The sequence below is a fragment of the Physeter macrocephalus genome, chromosome 2 (assembly GCF_002837175.3).
Source record: "Physeter macrocephalus isolate SW-GA chromosome 2, ASM283717v5, whole genome shotgun sequence".
NCBI lineage: Eukaryota > Metazoa > Chordata > Mammalia > Artiodactyla > Physeteridae > Physeter > Physeter macrocephalus.
The window spans coordinates 39,894,203-39,908,839 of NC_041215.1; the positions used below are offsets into that span (position 1 = coordinate 39,894,203).

Here is a 14,637-nt window from a genome sequence, read left to right on the forward strand (position 1 = left end):
CTGTGCGGGCAGCAAGGGCAAAAAGGAGAGGAAAAGTATAAAACCGTTAATTGCTGCTTCCCAAAATAACCTCAGCCCGCCTGTAATAAGCTTTTGCTGGATTTTAATTCTTTTCACAGAGAAGAAAAAAAAAATCAGATTTAAATTTCTCAAACCAACATATTTTCCACCGGCCCCGCCCTTAGCGTCGTCTGTCTGGGGTTGAGAGCTCCAATGTCATGGAAGTCTCAAGGCAAGGGGTTTCAGACAGGGGCTGCTCTCCCGGAACAGTGGCCTCGAGTCCCAAAGAACACTTCCTCGGGAAAGCCGGGGCAGGGTCCCAGCCGGCTGCCCTTGTCTGTAAAACAAGGTTGGTAGGTGGATCGGGGCCCCATGTTTGCCCCAGCTTTAAAAGTCCCTGAGAATTGCATAGGGAACAGACTTGTGGTTGCCAAGGGGGTGTGTGGGGGAGGGATGGACTGGGAGTTTAGGATTAGCAGATGCAAACTACTGTATAGAGAATAGATACACAACAAGGTCCTACTCTAGAGCACAGGGAACTATAGTCAATATCCTATGATAAACCATAATGGAAAAGAACATGAAAAAGAACGTACATATAGGTATAAATGAGTCACTTTTCTATACAGCAGAAATTAACGCAACATTATAAATCAACTAGACTTCAGTAAAATAAAATTTTTTTAAGTCCATGGGTCTTTGGACCTGGCTCCCCACTCATTGTTTTTCTTGATTATTATTTAATTTTGAAAATTGTGCTAAAATACACCAAGCACAAAATGTTTCCTTCTAACTGTTTTTAAGGGTACAGTTCAGTGGCATTCAGTACATTGACTTTGTGCCACCACCACCACCATCCATCTCTAGAACTCTTTTCACGGTCCCAAGCTGCAACTCTATCCCCATGAAACAATAACTCATCGGTGCCCCCTCCCCCAGCCCCTGGTACCCACCCTTCTACTTTCTGCCTCTGTGAATGTGACTCCTCTGGGGACCTCCTATAAGTGGAACCATGAAGTATTTGCCCTCTTGTGACGGGGTGATTTCACTCACCATAATGTCCTCAAGGCTCATGCAGAGAGTAGACTGTGCCAGGATTTCCTCCCTTTTCAAGGATGAGTAATACTCTATTGCCTGTTACAGACCACACTCTGTGGGTCTATTCAGCTGTCTACGGACACCTGGGTTGCTTCCACCTTTCGGCTATTGTGGTTAATCCCGCTATGGACATGGGTATACAGAGCTTACATTTCCTTTGGGTATATACCCAGGGGTAGCAGTGCCAGATCATATAATTCTAGGTTTAATCTTTTGAGGAACTGTCAGACTGTTTTCCACAGTGTCTGCACCATTTTACATTCCCACCAGCAAGGCACTAAGGTTCCGATTTCTCCATGTCCTCGCCAACACTCGTCATATTTTCTGGGTTTTGTGAGTGGCCATCCCAGAGAGTGTGACCTTCCTGATTCTCCAGCACCCTCTCCAAGCAGAAGCCCTGGCTCAGGGAGGCTGGGTTCACCACTGAGCAAGAAGGAACAGCAGAAACTTGCACGTGGGCCATCCCACCAGCCTGAAAGAGGACGGCGATGGGGCAGGACAACAGGGCCGGAGGTTTGCATTTCTGGGCTGGCTCTGGGCGAGTCCCTGAAGCACTCACCTGGTCGCTGATTCCCCTGACAAACATTTATGAACGTGCACAGGGCTAGGCACTGCTCTGGAGACTGGGGACACAGCGGTCCCTCATGGACTCAGGATGAGAAAGCGAGACGGTGGGACCCCACTGGCCCTGGAAGCTGAGGTGTGGGCAGACGCAGCTCCAAGGAGGTCACGGGGAAGAATGTGCCAGCGTCTGAGGGAGGGGCACACAGGGAGGGGGTGGGGTGCTGATCTGCAATGGGCTCCAAAGGTTATCACTGGGGCATTACATAGCCACAGAGAGAATTAACTGCCCGCTTCTCAGATCGTGCCCCGGGGTGACCTGGAGAGGCCACGGGCTCTGAAATCCTACGGGCTTGGGTCCAATCCGCCTCTCCCACCTGCGTGACCCGGAGCACCTGCTCTCTCTGGGTCTCGGGTGCCTAACGTGTAAACAGGAAGAGAGGGGATTCCCATCTTTTGCAGGGACTTGAGGCTAGAGTCTGGACACAGGACAAAAATCTCCAGCAGCCCAAATCACCCTCAAGAAGACCCCATGCGGGTGGACCTGTCCCCTCACCGGTCTGGTTCAGGGGGCTCCTCGGTATGGAGACACGCTGCCCCCAGGCAAGCAGCCCCCGAGGGAGCTGACTGAGTTCAGAGGCCTGCGCAAGAAAACTCCACGTGCAGATGACAGAGGTACAAGGTGGCCCAGGAGCTCCTGAATCGGGAGGTGGGAGTGGACGTGACCTGATGGAGACCACGCCCCCTGCATCCCCAGCGGTGTCTCTGCGTCCCCAGCCAGCTCGGCCACGGGCTCCCACCCAACCCGCCCGCCGGGCTGGCCATAAGCATCACAGCTGTCTCTGGACAGAGGCTGGCCGCGGCCCAAGGCCCCGCTCTGTCATAACAAAGGCAGCCGCCTCTTGCAGTGCCCGGCCACAAGGGCCCGCGGGCTTCTCAGCCCCCGCATACTGCTGTCGCCAGGACGCTGCTGGGCCACAGCCGGAGAGCAGAGCTCTGAGCTGCCCGGGCTCGTGCGGGGGACAGCTGTGAACCAGAGCAGACAAGGGAAGGGGGCATCCCTGTGGTCCTCTGCCCCGTTATCCAGACGTCTCCCGGCCAGAACACACCCCTGCAGGAGGGGACACAACGGGGCTCCGAGGGCAAAGAGATGCACCGGGAAGGGGCAAGTGGGGGAGGGCTGCAATCGGAGAGGGCTTCCAGGAGGTGGCAAGCAAAGGATGGGATGGGTGCCTTAGGGCGCTACTGCAGGTGCATGGCTGCAGAGGCAGACAGGGCCAGGTCAGGGGCTCTATCCCGTGGGCCTACACTTCTAACCTGAGGGATGAGCAGCCTCCTTCAAAAGCAGTAAATTCTCTCCGACTCTAAGCGGGGTCTTTAATTCTCCCCCACCCCCCACATCACACTATGGGGCCAGAGGCCTGTGGGCTCCACCGGGAGAAACGCCGCAGGGACGTCCCTCTCAGTGGTGTCACCGACAAAGGAGATTCGAGTCCTGACGACTCCCTGTGGTTTGGACATGATGCCGTGGGGATGTCTTAGCTCAGAGCCAAGCCCCCCAGGTGGGCTCAGACCCTCAAAGAGCACCTAGAACACCCCCTCAGGGCTAGCTGCAGAGGCGATGGTGTAGACCGAGGGGGCAGGAAAGGGTTTCCAGCCAGAGAGCGTGAAGGGCACAGGCTGGAGTATTTGGAGGGTCCCTCTGCAGCCACGGTTCCGCCACCTCTGAGGCCCAGCGCTCATGGGCATAAGAGCCAGGCCTGAGGACCACCAGCCTCCTGGCGGAGAGGGGCAACGCCTGGTGTGAGACAGGGGCTTCACCTCCTTGCGGGGAGGGCACCCTGGGGGCACCACCGTACAACCAGCTCTGCTGAGAACCATCAAGACAGACACTTACCCACTGCCCCCACTGCCTGCCTCCGGTTCCAGGAAAAGATGAATTCTTGCTTGTTCCTTGCTCCTCTCATCGCTCCAACCGGACAGCCTGGCAGTGAACTGGGGGTAGGTGAGTTATTCAGATGCCTTATCTCCTCCCACCAGCTGTGTGATGTGGGGTAGGTGACTTAACCTCTCTGAACCTAAGCTCCACGGCTTTTTGGCTACGGCTATGGCCTCCCACTGCTATTAAAAAAACCCGCTATCCCAGTATAAAACACCCAAGATACATGAACATTTAGATTTCTATAACCAATAAATCAGAAAAGCCTATTTTTTCCTTATTATATAAAGTTAATTCACCACGGAATTCTGTTAATTAACAAACTGCCTTTGTGCAAAGAAAATATGGATATTTTGCTCTGTGGGTGGTTTCAGCGGAAAGGAGCAAATTACCCGATGACACGGAAAACTAAGGGCCACCATACGTGTACATCCTTCCGTGGGCACAGAAGGTGGGTCTCACAAGGTGGGCGCAGAGAGGAAAGCCCCTCACTTCTCTTGCGGCCTCGGCACTGTCCCCTCCACCCTCACAGGGCCGCCACAAACTCCATCAGTCCCCAGCCAGGAGGAGTGTCCGGGTGACCCCCCAGCATCCCCTGCGCCCCGCCCCGAGGACCATCTCTCCTCTCCTGAGCCTGCGGTGGCGAGATGGGGGGAGGGTTTGTGCTAAAAGAATCAGGGGAGCCTTCTGAACCCTGCCTTCCAATGCCATGTGTTTCACAGACGGCCCCTGGCCACCCACTTCCCCAGGCCCCGCAGCAAAACTGCTCCACGCGGACAGATCAGAAGAGATGTGAAATCACACACATGTCGTCTCCCACAGGCCAGCTCAAGACGAAATCGTCCTTGGTGTTAAAGGAAACTTCAGCATCTATTGGGCAAGAAGCATCCCTCTCTGCCTCTTCCATGCTCACCCAGTACCTGGAACCTGCACCCAGAAACGGAGGCTAACTTAACAATGGTGGGGGGGTCCTCTACCCCCAGCCCTCACATAGCTGTGGTCCCTTCCCCCAACCCGGCATGGCCAAATTTATAGATTAGGGATTGCTGTAAATTATCGTGTAATTATACTGTGCCAGGCGCAGCTCCCCATGGCAGACATTAAAAAGCAATTCAGGTAAATGATCTTTAGCTACAGTGGCACATCCCTGCAGAACTCATTAAGTCCACGGACAAAACGGCATACCAAAGACGGGGTGCAGCCCGCTGCATGTCAAACGCTGCCTCATCCTGGAAACCCAGGCCACCAGCAGGGCGGGAGCGGGCGTCCCAGGAGGGATGCCTGCCCATGCTTCACCCGCCGCTCACCGCAAACGCTGGGCACACCTGCCAGGTGTCCCCTCCCAGCACCCTTTTGGGCTGTCTCTCGGGGACCACTCTGTGGAGTTGCCCACTGGGCAAGGGGGAAGTCTGGGGGTCCCTGCAGAACAGCCAGCAGATGAATCTGGCGTCTATTGAAAAAATCAGACGGGAAATTCGTCCTTTGGGTTGCATTTCTACATTTCCTCTGAAGCTTTGAGTTCCAAAAGCCCAAGGACTTGTTTCTAAAATTTCCTTCACTGAACCTAACACTGAAAAAAGAAATGAGAAGAACAGGGAAGAAAATATGCTAACACTTGAATGATGGGCGGGAGAATCAAGGAAGAGTGTGATCACGTTCATTGTGCTTTTCTGCATTAATCAAATTTTCAGATTGCTTTAATAATCGGAAAAATGGTAAACACGTATGGGAATTCCCTGGCCGTCCCGTGGTTAGGACACGGCACTTTCACTGCCGGGGCTCAGGTTCAATCCCCGATCGGGGAACTGAGATCCCTCAAGCCGCGAGGCGCAGCCAAAAAAAAAATGAGGCAAACATGTAATTTGCAGAAGTAGCCCTGTGTGCTGCCCTTATGACCTTCAGCCATGTACTAAGGGAAGGCGGGGGTCACCATGTCTCTCAGATCAATTGTGGCAAGTGGGTGCAAAGAGTTCCTGTGATGGGGGCAAGGCTCCGAAGTTTGCGGGGACACAGAGGTTCTGGAGCCCTCGGCCCACCAGGCTGCTTGCTTAACATGCTTCCAAATCCATTCTGTCCACGTGCCCTGAGCCACAGCCCACGCCTGTTCCCGGCGCTGCCCAGAGCACCTACTGTGTTCAGGGTTAGCACTGCGCCCACGGCCTGATGTATGAGGGACCAGGGTGCTCCCTCTGCAAGGCTGTTCTCACCCACACACTTCTGTGAGTGTGTCGCCTGCCAGGCACTGTTCCAACTGCTTCGCTGATAACAGCCTACGAAAATCCGGGCCCCCAGCAGGTGGGCGCTTTGCAGGTGGGACCCTGAGGCCCAGAGAGGCGAAGCTACGTGCTCCAAGTCCCGTCCAGCTGGTCAGTAGCAGAGCAAGAACTTGAACCAGGGACTTCCCTGGTGGTCCAGTAGTTAAGACTCCGTGCTTCCTTTGCAGGCGGCGCACGTTCGATCCCTGGTCAGGCAATTAAGATCCCCCATGCCGCGAGGCACGGCCAAAGAATTTAAAAAAATAAAAAAGAACTTGGATGAGGCCCGGTCTGAGCCACAGCAGCCTCCTCTCCAAGTCGGAGGCATGGGACACAGCGATGGACCAGCAGCACACTTCGCCCAAGGCAACCCTCCCCTCTGGCCCGTGGAGTCAAAGCCCGAAAACCCTGCCCCATCTGTAAAATGGGATTGCACCTGCCTCTGGGGGTCATTGCACAGACTCGGGCAACCTGGTAAAGGGCTGGTTGGGACAGAGCGCACAAAAGGGACGCAAGCCAGCCTACCATCCACTTAATGAAGAAGGAAGAAGGAAGGAAAGCGGAGGGGGCCGGGCGTCCCCTCCAGAGTGTGCCTGCCCTGCCTGGTCCCCCAAAGCTTCCCCACTCACCCTCATGCCCGGCTCTCAGCCAGGTGTCCAGGTGGGCCCCACCACACACCTGGGGCCGTGTGCCCCGCCAGACACTAGTTTACCAGCCCCTCCGTGGGTCTGGCAGCCTAGGCCAGACCAAACACCCTCCCCAAAGCTGGGATTTCCTTCTTGGGATCTGACATTTCTTCCACGGTGGAAGTTCACTCATTACGCTGCTTGGCTAAGCCACGGGACCATCCCTAATTTGGACATTTCCTCGCAACCTCCAGTCAACGCAGAAAAACACATCACGTATCAGGTGGAAGAAACTCAATCCACGAAGCCCAGGAGCCACTGAACCGCTGGGCGCGTCCACCCCTCTGCATCCGCGGGAGCCTGCCCGGTACAGACGCCCCCAGGAAATGCTGTGCCCGTCACATCCCGGTGGCGGCATGGCCGGGCCTGGTGCTCTGGGCCCCGCACACACTCTTCCCATTTCCCCAGGAGAGGGGGGCTCCCGGGTCTCGGCAAGGCATATGAAACCACGGGGAGGCCACGCACTAGTCCCTGAGTCGGAACCCGGCAGCCCCGTCGGAAGGCCTCCCGATCACAGACAGATTGAGAAAACAGACACTTCAGCCAACTGAAGGACTGCTGCTCTGCAGGCCGGGTCGGACGGAGCACCTCCTCCTCCAGGTCCCCAGAGCCACAGGGCAGCCCTGCAGAGAACCCATAGAGAATCCCTGCTTCTCTCTGCCGCTTAAGAGACACAGGCCCCTCGCCGAGCGGATGCTGAGTGTCTGTTTAAGGAAAAGCCAGTCCCTCCCCGCCAGCAGGAGAAGCCCCCTCCTCCGGCACCCACACCCTCTCCTTCCCCACTGACGTTCTGGTCACCGTGGAAGGAATTCCCAGAGAAGAAACCAGACACACAGGCCACCAGGATCCATATGCTGGCCGTCCCCGTGGGCGTCCGGAGGCCCGTACATCCGCAGCCAGCCTACCTACGGGGTCCCAGCCGGAGTCCACCCCCGAGAGAGCCTCCAGGCAGCTCTGCCGTCCCCGGAGTCAGCCTCCAACGTTATCGCCAGGAGAGGGGACGGACGCTCCCCAGCTGGCTCGGCGGTTTAACCCTCTCAGGCTTCCAGGGCGTCCAACCAGGATGAAAGCTCACAGCCCCCTAACAGGGCCCCAGCGCCCAGGCGCTGTGAATTCAGCAAATATGAGGGCAACAGCTGAGGGTTCACATTAGATGGGAAAGCAGGGCCTGGGTGGGTGAGGGGAAGGGAAACTGGTCCAAAAACCCACCCTCATTCCACTGTCCTGATTCTCAGGGAGCCAGAGGGAACACAGACACAGCTGAGAAAACCAGACAGAAGGCAAAAGGGACCTCCTGGAATCTTTCCTTCTCCTGCCTTGGTCAACCCTCATCTTTCTAGGGTACGATGCTTCAGGAGAAGCTGCTGAAGAAGGTGCCCTCAGCAAAACCATCAATGGTTCCCGGGTTCACACTGTTTCAGCTGCCACCCTAACCTCTGACTGCACTCACGTTTGTTTTCTATGCCCTGCTTTTCTGCCTAGTGAACTCTTATTCATCCCTCAACACCCAGCACAGGAGTGCCTCCTCCAGGAAGCCTTCCCGGCATCTCTTCCCGCAGGGGCAGGAAGAAGCATCTAGAGCTGACCTCTCTTGAAGCCCTTACCATCCTGAGATGCCAGCCCTGGGCTTGCAAGTCCCTCCTCCTGGCTGGTGAGCTCCCTGAGGTTTAGATGGTGGGGTATTTGCACACTGATGAATGCCTGCAACCAGATGAAGAAACTGCCTGTCACAGAGCCCCTCAGATTTGCTGTTCTTGAGGCCGAGGCTCATGGAGAATTCTCTGTGCCTGCCGTCGGGGTTCAGCCGCTGGCAGAGGACTGGCAAAGGGGGGGGAATAGAGGGGGTGGAGAGAAGACACAAACGCTAGTCCCGATTACTAGCGTTCTATCACACTGAATTATCTACCATCGGTACTTTTAAAGTGTGGAACAAACTGCACCCATCAGGAGGTCACTCACCTCTCATGGCAACTGTCTATCAACTGCAGCCAGGAACCCAGAAAGAGACAAGAAGCCCCGGCACCCCCAGAGCTAAGCCTCAGAGGACTTGCACTAAGTAGTGTATAATTCATCCACAGAAGAGGCCCTCCCCTACTCAGTGCCCCTGGACTCTTGGTCTTGAAACAATTCTAGCAGGTTTCTATCCATTAGACATAAGTGGGTGTAAGTTAAAGAGGGCAGGGGGTTGTGGCCGCTCCAGATAAGCAGGCTCTCAGCAGGAGGCAGGGCAGGGGAAGCAGCAGGGTGGAAGGAAGACAGTCCTGCCCCTGGGGCTCAGACAGGCGCAAGTTCAAGTCCTGGCCTGGCCGTGCCACTTAATAGCCGGGTGGCCTTGGCAACGGGCTCACCAGTAGGCCATCCATAAACATCCAAATGCTTTTTGAATTAAACAGAATTGACTAACTGAACTTGGCCTTGAAAGAGCCTTGAGATTGGGAAAGGCAGGTGGCCCAGAGGAAGACACTGGGGGCGGGGGGGAGGGGTCCCCTGCAGAGACTTGCCTGGGAGCCCAAAGTCAGGAGGCTCAGAAGGCCTTTGTGTTTGGGCTGGGCATGCAGGGGGGAGTAAGGGGGAGCAGGGAGAGGTGGGCACAGCATCTTAGTGGACCCTGCTGGTCTTGCAATAAAGCGACACCCTGGCTCCCGACCTGCCGAGACCCCCTCCCCTGTAAGGACCTACCCAATGTCAGGGCCCAGCCTGGCTCTTGGCTCTGTCTGCCCTAAATGCCCACGACATTGAGCGCCAGCTGAGAACCCAGCCAGCTGAAAAGGTCAGCACACACTCTTATCTCTGCTTTGGGCCCCTGGCACCTACACACGCCTGCCCGGAGGCTGCTCAGGGATTGCAGAGCTATTTTCTTCTTAGAGATGTCTTCTCGGATGGAGAAAAAAAATCCTGACTGCAGATGGCAGCCATGTTATCAGACTCAGGACAGATGCCGTCACCTCCACCGCCCGCTGCCAGCCTCACAGGAGGTACCGCCGCTCCCCAGGGGGGATGCTGGCACTCCTGGAGTTCTCTGGCTCTTGCTGCCTCCTGGCTGCCAGGCGCTGGGCCCTAAGGCTCAGGCAGCTCTGGACTCTGCCAGGTGTGGGCACAGAGCCAAGCGGCCCCTTGAAGCAAGGATATGAAGGCTGGGAAGGCATGAAGCAGGGGAGAAGCTCAGGACCCCATCAAATTCCAGTCTTCCCCTTGCTCATGGTGACCTGGTGGGCGAGTCTGGGGGCCCCTCTGGGCCTCCTGTGTCCCAGTGGACACAGAGGCTTTAAGGAAAGTCCATCCACAGTAGGGCCCGCGGCACGCTGTATCTTGCGCCATCAGGGGCACGGGTCCCTTAAGTTTCCATCATATACAAGTGAGAGGTAAATGATGCTGGACCCTCAGAGGAGGGCAGGCAGGGGCCTCCCCCAGTGGGCGGAGCGGGGGTCCAGGTATGGGTGGAGAGGGAGCATTAGGCGTTCAGCCCAGGATACATGGGGCCTAAGGACAGGCGCGATGTCGGGTGGGCCGCTGGTAAGCAGCTCTGGAGCCAGTGAGGTGAGTGCGGGTGTCACAGAGCAGAGATGACTGAGAAGGCAGGACCCCCCCACCAGGTGAGAGCAAGACGGCCCGGGGAGGAGGCTCCCATGAGAAGACGAGAGGCTGAGGACACGCCCCTGGGACCTTGGGTCAAGGGGTGAGGGGGGCAGGAAAACCAGCAGGGGTGTCCAGGGCCAGGGTCAAGGGGAGGGAGCTGGTGAGACTGTGAAAGCAGAAGAGGAGGGCTGAAGACCACCCACTGGATTGGGCGCCACCTGGGTGGAGAGATGGGGCAGGGTCCTGATGGACACGCGCTTAGCCGGGGAGCACAGACAGTTGGGAATGAAGGGGAAGAGAGAAAGTGTAGCCAGAGGGCAGGTGGCACCAAGGGGCATGGGGGAGCTTCAGGGAGAGAGACATTTCATTTCCGAGAATTCCCTTCTCAGCGTGACTCCATCTCAGGGCTGGCCACAGCAAAACGTGTGTGAGATTGGTAGGAAGGATGCTGTGAAGCAGTGGTCCTCTTTCAGGGCAGGGGCAAAGTCACGGCGTTTTCATAATAATACCAAGAAGTGATGTGTCTTTCTCTCTCATCTCTGTCTGTATGTTTGGATAGCCTCACGACTCCGTGAGCCAATATTTCCAAAGGGTGAAAGCGTGATGATACAAAATGATGCCTGGATAAAAAATATCCCTTCCAAGTGCAAGGCAGACCAGTGGATTTTAACAAACAGAATATGGAAAGGGCTTCGAGATGGTTTCAGATGCCACATGGCAAGTAACATTTCAGAAACACCCACGTGTCAAGTTTTGGTGTAATATCAGAGAAGAATACCTACAATTAGCTGAAAAGGCTTTAAAAAACATCCCTCCACTTTCTAACTCTATGCCTTATGTGAGGCCAGATGTCCTCCAATATTTCAACCAAAACAACATGTCGCAACAGACAAAATGCAGGAGCAGGTGTGAGAATCCAGCTGTCTTCCGCTAAGCCCGACATTAAAGAGATTTACAAAAGAATCACCCCATTCATCTCACCATTTCTTAAAATTTTAGAAAAGTTATTTTTCATAAAAATAATGGATTTACCATTGTGATTTTCAAATGAATTAAAAATTGAAATATACAAATTTTTTCTCATGTGACATCTCTAGCAAGGTAAATATCAAGAGATATAAACCACACCCACAGAAGTTCTTTGGGGTCCTCAGTCATATTTAAGGGATCAAAACGTTTGGGGAACCCCTGATCCTTGGCTTGCCCTGGCGACAGGGGCAGAGACGGCTGGTCCAGCTCCCGGGCCCGATGTGGAAACAGCTGCAAGGGGCGGGCTGCCTCTGCACCTCCCCTGCATCCATCCAGCCCGAGGCTGGGAGCTCGCAGAAGGTGGCATGAGCTCTGTCCCCACAGCCACGTTCTCCCCAACGCCTCTCCTCCCACTGCAGACCCCACTGACCTACAGCAACTTGGGCCGGGCACCAGATACAGACGCCACAGCCGCCCAGAAACTCCATGGCTCCTGCAGCTCGGTGGGGGCTGGTCCCATCACAGCCCTGGTCCTGTGTCACGCACAGCGGCTCTGCTCCCCAATCCACCTGCATCTGGTACAGGAGTGGGTGTCTAGGGGACCACGAGGCATGTGCAGAGGACAGCAGGAGGCCCTGCTAGGCGAGCAGAGGAAAAGGCATCCGGGAAGAGGGAGAGCCACGCAAAGGCACAGAGGCCGGCATGTGGGAGGGGCCTTACGAGGCTGGAGAGGTGGGCAGGGGCCACGCGTGCCCACAGAGCTTGCACTTGGCCCGTGGTGCCAAGTGCAGGAGGGGGCTGGATCACTGTCTGGAAGGCTGAGGTCAGGGTTAACTCACTGCCACCCCCATCTCTGGACACGGTGATTTGTGGCTCTGGTTCCCGATGGGCTGTGGCTCCATAAAGGCAGAAAAGCCCTGCAGCTGAGCCACCTTCTCTCCCGCTTCTTGGTGGTTTTTTATGAGTAAACGTTTCTTGATAAAGATGTACTGTCTGCAGAGACCCCTTCACACCCCAAAGGCAAGGGTTTAAGTGGCCTTATAACTGCCGTTACTTATCTTTACAATGGCCAGCATGAGTCTGCTCGGTGGCGGCAGTTTTCATTTCACCGTGTATATTTTTAGTGACTGGTTATAAATCAGGCTCATCCCTGGGGCTTGGGGTCTGGGGTCTCCTCCATTCCAGGCCAGGCTGGTGCTCTGGTCTTCTGGCACTAATGGTCCTCAGGGCCTTGTCTCAAAGATGCACCAAGGGGGACCTTCAGGTCCCTCAGGCCCGTTTCCGGCCCCTTCTCCGACCAGCAGCCCCTTTCCTGTCCTCCTGGGCTCGGCCCCACCAAACCCTGTTCTCTCAACACAGAATCTGATCAACTCATTCCCACTGAGGCCCTGATGTCTGATTAACAGCTCAGTTGCTGCCTCTCCCTGCGGAGTCTATAGCTCCACACTTATCCATTCCTAAGCCATCTGAATTCACCTCTGTGAAATCACAGAGAGGGACACGGAAAAGGATTCCTAACCCCACAAAAGTCACGACCTGTGAGTACCCAGCGCTTCTGTCTCCGTGTGGCCGTTGCTTTGTGACCCCCACTCGTGTCCCCATACGCTCCTACCACCGAGATGCACACACACCCAGCTTCCAACCGCTGCCCCTGGGGTAACTGTCTGAGGGTTTTCTCTACCGCCAAAGCCCATTTTGCCCCACTGCACAAGAGGCCGGAAGTGACATGAGCTGGTGTTTAAGCAGACCTCGGCTCCCTTCCCCTCGCGTGGGATAGATCACAAGTGTCCCGGGGTTTCCCTGAGGGATGAAACCCCAGTAGTTCCTAGTGGTAGTGGCTGGCTAAGTTACCCCATACCTGTCCTGTCTCACCTCCCAGCCCCCTCCTTAACCTCCCAGTAAACCACGTGCACTGGAACCCCATCTCAGAGCTTCCGAGGATGACCTCACACCCGGGACACAGCCCGAGACGTGCCCTGCATGGGCTGGGGAGGCCGGGGTGAACTTCTCCTCAGGATGAGGCAGCCTACAGGGCTGGCACAGCCTGGCAATCTGCTGGGGATGAGCCTGCACTCGGGAGACCAGCGGTGGGGGGGCCAGGGTGGGGAGGGGGCATCTGAGGACGGAGGGCCTGAGGCAGCTGAGGATGGAGGGCCTGAGGCAGCTGAGGACGGCGGGCCTGAGGCAGCTGAGGACGGAGGGCCTGAGGCATCTGAGGACGGAGGGCCTGATGCAGCTGAGGATGGAGGGCCTGAGGCACCTGAGGATGGAGGGCCTGATACAGCTGAGGACGGAGGGCCTGATGCAGCTGAGGACAGAGGGCCTGAGGCATCTGAGGACGGAGGGCCTGAGGCATCTGAGGATGGAGGGCCTGAGGCACCTGAGGACGGAGGGCCTGATGCAGCTGAGGATAGAGGGCCTGAGGCACCTGAGGACGGAGGGCCTGATGCAGCTGAGGACGGAGGGCCTGATGCAGCTGAGGACGGAGGGCCTGAGGCAGCTGAGGATGGAGGGCCTGATGCAGCTGAGGATGGAGGGCCTGACGCACCTGAGGATAAAGGGCCTGATGCAGCTGTATGTGTAAGGCCACTGGCAAGAGGCTGGTCCAGCAGACGTGCGAGGTGGCGTCCATCTGCCCCAGGCAGCCACCCAGCCATTAAGTTCTTGCAACAAGCAGGGCCCAGAGTCTCAGTCTGCCCCTGGACTTGGTTCTCTCCTCTCCAGACACAGCCAGCTGAGGGGCTCAGGCTGTTCCCTGTGGTGCAGCTGGGATGTTTCTCGGACGGCGGAGCTCAAGGACATGTGGCCGCATCCACACGTGGTGCCCACCCCGCCCACACCTCCTCTGGGAAGAACTTGCAAAGCCCACTCCAGCCCCAAAGCAACGGAGCGCCCAGAACACAGCACAGGGAAACACCAACTCTGTTTTCTGTTTTATTTTGTTTTTTTTTTTAAGATCCCAGGAGCTTCTGACTCTTCCTTGGGGATACAGGCACAAAAACCACCTCTGACCACCTACAGCCCTGCCAGGACACTTGGTCAGGGCTGCTCCAAGCACTGACGGGAGAGTTCTAACACCTTCCATTCCTGGCACACTGAGAATTCGTCAGAACCCCGTCACAGATGTCACCCAGAAGCGTCATCACAGCCAAGGAACAGAGGACCCGCTCTGGACATGATGACCGCAGAAACAGAGAGATGGGCCTGCAGTCCCCCGCGCTGGCACTGCGGCCGGCCTCTCCAGAGCCCCTGGAGGAGGGGTCCAGTCCTGACCACGGCCCCACCAGGCAGGGCGAGCCCGTTCCCGGGTGAAAGACTGGGACACCACAGCGGCTTGGACCCAGGGCGTCTGGATCCCCGGGCTCCACTCCAGCCCTGCTCCCAACGCAGGGATGGCTGGACCGGGTGTGACAGACACTGACCCTCGGCACAGGGACAGCCTGAGCCGGCCCCCCAGTCTCTTCTCCCCCCGGCCTCCCCCGGCAGAGGAAGCCATCTCCATGCCGTCTCAGCAGCACACCTGCAAGAGGCGGCGGCCTTAATCCTCCTGGGA

The 14,637-nt window shown here is 56.5% G+C and overlaps 1 protein-coding gene across 2 annotated transcripts in view; it reads right to left on the reverse strand.

Annotated features, from left to right (window-relative positions):
* GLI2 (GLI family zinc finger 2) overlaps positions 1-14,637 on the reverse strand; it is a 250,812-nt gene that overhangs the window by 152,959 nt on the left and 83,216 nt on the right. The window contains exon 1 of one of the 2 annotated variants that reach the window (XM_024117100.3): positions 3,557-3,636. The exons of the other annotated variant lie outside the window; for it this stretch is intronic. Within the exon in view, the coding sequence (XP_023972868.2) occupies positions 3,557-3,626 (70 nt within the window). The 5' untranslated portion in view covers positions 3,627-3,636. Of the gene's footprint in view, positions 1-3,556; positions 3,637-14,637 lie in introns of those variants that run through there. 2 annotated transcript variants of the gene reach the window in all.